This window comes from Nanorana parkeri, unplaced genomic scaffold (assembly GCF_000935625.1).
Source record: "Nanorana parkeri isolate BGI_ZX_2015 unplaced genomic scaffold, ASM93562v1 scaffold797, whole genome shotgun sequence".
Taxonomy (NCBI): Eukaryota; Metazoa; Chordata; class Amphibia; order Anura; family Dicroglossidae; genus Nanorana; species Nanorana parkeri.
This window is the reverse complement of record NW_017307065.1, coordinates 172,451-180,537: the sequence shown is the minus strand read 5'-3', so window position 1 is coordinate 180,537 and position 8,087 is coordinate 172,451. Positions and strand designations below refer to the sequence as shown.

The following is an 8,087-nucleotide window of genomic DNA, read 5'->3' as shown; positions in this document are numbered from 1 at the left end:
TAATATATATATATATATATATATATATATATATATACACATATACACACACATACATACATATAGACACACACACAAAAACACAGTTTAGATATCCAATAGTAGTCCAATGGTCAACTAGCCTTGAGTGCACTCCACCCAGGTGCTCTCAAGGCTAGTAGATATAAGTGGAAGAAGCACTCACGAGTCTTGTAATGAAGCAACATATATACAATACATTTACTGGTAAGTGTTTTGACAAGGCACTGCTTGAGATTGTCTTGAGAAAGATAAGCAGTGCCTTGTGGAAATGTCACCCAAAAATTGTATGTATAATGTTTCATTACAAGCCTTGAGTGTCACTTCCACTGGAACGTGTATACAGTATACACACACACACTTACATACAGGTGAAACTCGAATAATTAGAATATGGTGCAAAAGTTAATTTATTTCACTAATGCAACTTAAAAGGTGAAACTAATATATGAGATAGACTCATTACATGCAAAGCAAGATAATTCAAGTCGCGATTTGTCATAATTGTGATGATTATGGCTTACAGCTCATGAAAACCCCAAGAACCCCAAATCCACAACCTCAAAAAAGTAGATTATTACATGCAATCAATAAAACAAGGATTGTACATAGAACAATATCGGACCTCTGAAAAGTACAAGCATGCATATGTACTCAGTACTTGCTTTGGGCCCCTTTTGCAGCACTTACTGCAATTACTTTTGCACGATATTCTAATTATTCGAGTTTCACCTGTAGACACATTCTGTTATCTAACATGCACATGCCCTATGCAGTGCATATCAGACAAACCTTGTATTTCTGCTGCATACAATGACCATGCATACCAAGATCTCTCAACCCCTCACCAAACAGAAGATAATAACTTATGTTTGCTCAATGTAATCTTTCTTGCTTTATGAAATATTTGCTTCCTTTGGTTATTTTCCAACATGTCTGAGAATCTCTGTGGGTTGTTAAGTGCTCATTTTCTCTAGGTATGTAACCCAAACAAGACGGGATTATCATAACCTCTGCATGAATCTTTTGCACCACATGCAAATATCAGGCCATGCAGAGCCAACAACAGGCATTAATTGAAAAGCACTAGATTATCTCTACTCATCTCTGCAGATATCCACGGAAAATCAGAATATTTCAAGATTTGTAATTCCTTGTGTCTCCGATGCCATTCTCCTGGGGACCATCGATGTGATTGTTTGTACTCATTAAAGGAGGAGACTGCTGTACAATTGCTTCAGAATTTCTACAATGTCTTATTTCATGGTTTACTCTGTACTGCACAAAGTTATCTCATGGCTATCACATAGACACATCAAATAATGGCCTCAACATTACATTTTGCAGCAGTTGTTGTGATGAAAGTAGCTGGTAAAAGCAATCTGTAGAATTATATTTTTAGCCATTTTTTGGTTGAACGCTATTTTTTGCAGGTCTGTTTTTTCCTATAATGATTGAACAATGGTACACAATACACACAATGAAAATGTCCTCTCCCGGGAAGCAGCAGTCACAATATTATCTGGGATGCCATGCTTATATTCTGTAATATTACAGTTTGTTTGGGGGGTTTTTAGCAAAATAAGTAGTTACAGTTTCCGCAAACATTTGTAATACAAAAGAAAATTCTCAAGCACTTTATTATGTGTGGTCACCTTGAGATCTTGACTTAATAAATAATAAACTGTGTTTCAATAAAAATGTGATTCCGCTGAAATGGAGAAGCTTCATGTAACTAATCTTATCAGTCTGTGTTCAGCTTAAAAAAATAAAAAACCTTGTTTGTATTTACATTTTGTAATGATATATTTACATATGTATGTGCTCATTACACATGCAGGTTCACAATGCATAGCTATAAGCCAGTCGACTCATGGAAAGCAAAGCACTCAAAGTCTGGATGACATCCTATAACAAGAGTTGATTAGCAGAGTTGTAGTAGCTAATATGCTCTGCCTCTAGTTTCTAATCAACACATTTGCTAAAATAAAGATATCCACGAGTAAGCACTTAACGCAGAAACTGAGCAAAAATAACAAGATAAAAATAGCCCATTAGGAGATAAAATAACAACACCAGCTTATGTTGTAATATTCACATATTACACAGATTTATCCTGCAATATTTTATTTTCTGCGATTAGATGTCCCCTGGCCTGGTGCCAGGCTTATTTCACCTTCTTATTTACTTCTTTGCAGCCCAGGTCACCCTGGACTTGCCCCAGGTTGTTACTGGATGGTGACAGGAGAAGGAGCACAGTGATAAGCTGATCTCTCCATCACGCTGCTTTCTCATCCCATCAGCATGCTTCTTGTCAGCACCTTAACTGATTGGCTCCTTTTACTGCTTCTTCCTCTCACACTCCAGATATGCTATACAGGGACTGCACGAAGGTTAATACTAAGTAAATCGTAGGTACTTAAGATGCTTGCATTAAAAAGAAATTACATTTAATGATATTGTGCTGATATTGAGATGTGTTAATTCATCTGCTCTTGCATTTTTTTTTACCAGCTTCTCCGGTGCAGTTACATTTATATTGTAGTCTACCCGTACTCCAGCACCCCCTCCCAGTCTTAAATTTACCTATCCCCACAGCCAATATCTGCCTGGATCCAAGAAATGTATGTTTAAAGAAGAACTCCGTTCAAAATGATTCTTAGCTCTTGCAGTAGGGCTCCACCTGCACAGCAAGGGTTAAGTGCTCATTTTGATTATACTCACCTGATCATCGTAGCCAGCTTGCTGTTAGACCGGCCCTTCCAGCCTCTCTCCCCCTCTGCTGCAGCGGTCTAAGGTCACTGAATCATCATGTTCTATACACAGTCTATGAAAACGCAGAGGGACATATCATTGCTGGAGTGGAGGAGAAGACAGACTGTAATAGACTTACCCGTCTGTCACTCCGGGATAGGCGCAGGCTTCCGCCGCGTCATCACGGACGTCAGCAGGCCCCTCCCCCATGTCGGCTTAAAGCCACACAAATTCAATTGCCCGGCGTTTGAGCAAGGGAGATGACGCCGGGCAATGCAGCTACTATCCCACACGCTGAACTCTCCTCTGATTTCCACAGACAGCATACCCTCTCAAGGGAGCCACCACTGTGAGACTCCTTGCCTGCTTCCTGACCACAGCCTTAGAGATCTCCTCCTCTCCAGCTACAGGAACTAACCTCACTTCCTCCCTGAATCTCCATTGGGATTACTGGCACATCCCTCCACACATCGATCTGATTATTGATCTGGTTTACAGATGCACTATCTGTGGAACTCATCTCAAATGCAAGTACTTGTAATAGAATTATATTCCCAAACTCACTGTCTGTTATACTTTCATAGTACAAGTACTTTCTGCTTTAATCCACTACCAAGAAGATTTTATGTGACACATTTCCCATATACAAATACAAATAGCCTAAGGGAACTATAGCAGTGGCTGCCTGTGATACATTTCCCGCACTCAGGCTATATATTCTGCTTAAAATGACTCTGTGTGTACTAGAGGTCTTTCTCTGAGAGGATACAGGGAAACCTCTCCAAACCCACATCTAAAAGGAGTTATCCTAGTGTTCCAGAGTGCCCGGCGTGTTACACAGACTTAGGGCCCATTCACACCACATCATCTCCAGACCAGATTGTTTCCAATGCATTTAATCTGGTCTGGAATGCACTGGAACACATGGAAACACATCAAACACTCATACAAACGCACTGGAACACACCTGAAAAACCCTTTTTAAGCTTTAAAAAAAGAAAAAAAAAACAGCTCTGGAACGCGGTAAAATCTCAGTAAAGCGTGTAAAAACGCAATGTACTGCATATCAGATCTGGCCCGGAAAATGGTTGTGAACCTGCCCTGAAAGGAGCACTGTCACAGCTGGCCAGCATGGGGGATCAGGTGAGTATAACTTTATTTTCTTCCCTAGACCAAAATGAACAGTTAACCCTTAACAGTGCAGGGGTAGCCCCACTGCAAGGGTTAAGAAAAGTTCTGCTTTAAATTGAAACTTTTCTTTGGCGCAGTTACATTTATGTTGTAGTCTTCCCGTACTACAGTACCTCCTCCCAGTCTTAAATTTACCTATCCCTGCGCAGCCAATATCTCAGGGACATGTCAGCATAAGAATGACAGAGGGGGCTAGTTGTGGGAGGAAGACTACAATATACTATAATTGTAACTGCAAAGAGGAAGCGATACAAAATTGCTAAACATTGCAATAATAACTCAAAAGATATGCTCACTGTAAAAACATTATATGTTTGTTTAAATGTATAACGATTTGAACTTGTACGACTCTCTCAATAACACGCTAAAATGTTTGTTTCAACATTTAGCAAATACCTTGATCTTGTCTGGAGCAGTCAGTAGAACTGCAGCAACCAGGGACCCCGCGGAAGCTCCAGCAAAAAGCCTCACAGCACTTAACATTTTCTGGCCATGTTTTAAAAGTGCAGATGCTGCCCCCAAGTGGTATATTCCAAGAAATCCACAAGCCGAGAAAGACAGGTTGAAACCATTCATCGTGTCCTATGAAATGACATTAAAACAACACAGTCACAGAGTGTAGTACATTTAATATCGGAAGATAGGCACGCTGGATGAGGTGGAGCAGCATTTGACCTGGGTCACTCTGAATCGCTCACTTGCAAATTGCTTTCTGAGAAAGCTTGCTTTACCCTCTTTAGGACAAGTATAGTATTTAGCGGCGCCTTTGAAGCCTTAATAGAGAAAAGTAATTAGCATAGCAAAGCTGTAGAACTGTACATTGTAGGAAGGATTTTAATGTCCTCCTGAGTTTTCAGCTTATCAAAATATCACCGATATTGCTCAGGGATGAACGGGGGGAAGCAGTAAGGAGACCCTTTCATGTTGAACGCTAAGCCTAAACAGTTATGGGTTTCTGTTTTTTAAGTCCCATAACTGTTAATTTTTGTAATTTATTGTAATTTGCTGCTGGCAAGAAGCGTTTATGTCAGTTCTCATGTACAGTGCCCAGGGAGCCACTAAAAGCAGGAACTCTAATTGCAAATACTGATTTCAACTCAGTCTAGACCCCCGCACACACTTATTTGGCCAGCGAGGTCACCCATCACCAGGGCCGGATTTACTCACTCTGCTGCCCCAAGGCCAGGTTCCTTAATGCGCCCCCCTACCCGCAACCCCCCCCCAATGGAGAATGGCATACCTGCAGGCTGCATACAAGTGCACCGCCGAGATCACTTGTGCAAAACAAGTGGTGGCTTCCCCACTGTACATTTAGCTCTACTTGCCCAAAGCAGTGCTAAATGTAGAAAACAACTACCCACCCGGCGCCCGTAACTGCATGTCCCAGGTGTCGGGAGATAGGAATTCCACACCTATGCTGCCCCTCTACTCCCTGCTGCCCTGAGGCCGGGCCTTGGTTGGCCTTGTAGGAAATCCGGCCCTGCCCATCACAATGATGAGTTACCCCAGATTTTTCATATTAGAGTGTCCTGGGTTTTGGGCTCCTAAGGAACTCTGACACAATGCGCAGGGCTCTTAAGGTGCCTAAGGCAAAGTTTTTTCTCATAACAGGTTTGCTGAGAAGAGTTGGAGGTTTCTGATTTGGAGGGGGTCTTAAAGCTGAACTCCAGCCTTACCTTTTGTATTCCAACACTTACAGCAATTCCTATCCTGTGTTAAAACGGATTTCTTTTAATTCCCTGCAAACTTGCATTTCAACATTACAACCCTTTGAAGCTGCAGCAGCCACCTTCATTTGCTGTCTTAATGACCTCCAGCCTTTATCAATGAATTCTCCCCTCTGGCCGCCATATGACAGCTATTAGCTTTCTCTGCCATCAATCATTTTGTTTCCAAGCTTTATGTGAAAGAACAGGTCCCCAGAATCATTTTAAATGTGCCTGCAATCGGTCGATCAATCTGCAGGGTGCACAGCTTAAGTCGCAGCACCTAATGGCTGCAGCACCTGCAGCACCTAATGGCTGCAGTACCTAATGGCCAGCCCAGTCAGGCATGGCAGCAGAGAGAAGCAGGCAAATCTAAAGAGATCCTAGGGATGTGTTGTTTCATATAAGATCCAAGGCTGAAAGCTGTGACATTTAGAGGAGCTGGCTGGCCCTTCCCACCAAACTTGGACCAAAAAGCAGCAGACACAGTCAGCGGTGACATCACTGGGTTACAAGACACTGAACACCAATTGCAGTGATCACATGATCAGGGAGCTTACATCCACCTCCTGGCATTAAGAACCCTATAAAGGGCCAACAGGAACAAGGGGTTAAGTATATTGCACCATGCATTAAAACTAGAGTGGCAGTCATGTTTTGATACCTTTCTATATATTTAAATAGAAACCACAGCTGGTTAAAATGCACTGATGCAGTTTCAGGCTTTTTGCATGCATGCGGAAGGAAAGCCTTATCTAGTTTTTTCATTATCCAAATCAACTTTTCTTTAAAGAGACTCAGTTACTGTAGAGAAGGGGGGCAAACTGCATATACCTGCAGCAGGCTCCAAGACTTTTTTGACATACAGGTGAAACTCGAATAATTAGAATATCGTGCAAAATTAATTGCAGTAAGTGCTGCAAAAGGGGCCCAAACCAAGTACTGAGTACATATGCATGCTTGTACTTTTCAGAGGTCCGATATTGTTCTATGTACAATCCTTGTTTTATTGATTGCATGTAATAATCTACTTTTTTGAGGTTGTGGATTTGGGGTTCTTGGGGTTTTCATGAGCTGTAAGCCATAATCATCACAATTATGACAAATCACGGCTTGAATTATCTTGCTTTGCATGTAATGAGTCTATCTCATATATTAGTTTCACCTTTTAAGTTGCATTAGTGAAATAAATGAACTTTGCACGATCTTCTAATTTTTCGAGTTTCACCTGTAGGTGATTGCAAAACTTCTACAATTACAGGTAGTGTTCAAGCCTGCCCTTAAGACCACCACCCACACATTCTTACTGGCCCTCTTTATGATGGGCAAGCTTGCTGACCTATAGAAATGGGTAACATCTTGGTACTTTTAGGAAGAGTTGTATCTTGGCCTGACAGGAAAGTTTGGAAGGCTGTTGCGGGTATGTGCAGGTACTTCCAGCTGCCTGCAGTTCATACCTGCAATAGTTTGCGCCCCTTCTCTTCACTGACAGAGTCTCTTTAAAGCTGAACACTCACCAAGCAGTTTAAAAAAAAAAACTAATTACATGTATTTGAACTATTTTACCTAAAAAAACGATTTGTAATTTAGCTCAGCCAGATTAGTGATTCAGTCACACATGCCAGACTCCACAGTTTGATCAAGCCTGGCCAAAATACAACCTGAGCCTGATGATTGACAAATGAAGCAGCAGTAGTACCACAGTCAGTCTGCAAATGATTGACCCAAACCAGCAGGGCCGTCCCTATAATGAAGCAGCGTTAGGCTGTTGCCTCAGCCTCAGACAGCATCTCTTAGGGTCATGTGAGGGGTCACAGGCAGAGTGGCAAGGCTGCTCTGCTGCACAATGTTTGCAGTGTGCTTGCCACCCCCTCTCTGCAACCTGGGATGCTCTGGCCAGTATACCGCCCAGCTCCTAGCAACCAGTGATGCCACTGGTTGCCAAGAGCTGGGCAGGACACCAGCCATGTCACTGATTTGCCAGAAGCTGGACAGGAGTTTGTGCACCACCAGCATCCCCCCCTCCCCCCCGCCCTGCCACCTCCAGCCTCAGGTGGCAAAAAGGATTGGACTACCAAATCAGTCTAACTGCTGGAACTCCTGTGAAAGTGGTCACATATCTGTAGTTTTACATTCCTCAGCTATGACTCATTACCGTTCTTACAAAAGAGCAAGTAAGCAGGACTCAGGCAATAAGCTAACCAGTGGCGGAACCACCGCCAGTGCGGGCGGTGCCTGAGCCTACAGGGGGGGCCCAGTTTCTATTCAAACACAGCCCTGGGGCAGGGATGGGGGGGGGCCCGTTGGTGTCCGGCCGCCGGTTACCATCGGATCGGTATGCAGCGGGACCCCCCCATCTCTGCGCCGGGAGTGTCCATTGATCACATTGGCTGACGGGCCCCCTGTGTGTGTGTCCAT

General features: G+C 42.8%; 1 protein-coding gene across 1 annotated transcript in view; it reads right to left on the bottom strand.

The window, feature by feature from the left end:
• Window positions 1-8,087, bottom strand: part of PNPLA4 (patatin like phospholipase domain containing 4) — a 51,671-nt gene that overhangs the window by 40,343 nt on the left and 3,241 nt on the right. The window contains exon 2 of the mRNA XM_018564935.1: window positions 4,360-4,545. Coding sequence (XP_018420437.1) covers window positions 4,360-4,539 — 180 coding nt within the window. The 5' untranslated portion in view covers window positions 4,540-4,545. The remainder of the gene's footprint in view (window positions 1-4,359; window positions 4,546-8,087) is intronic.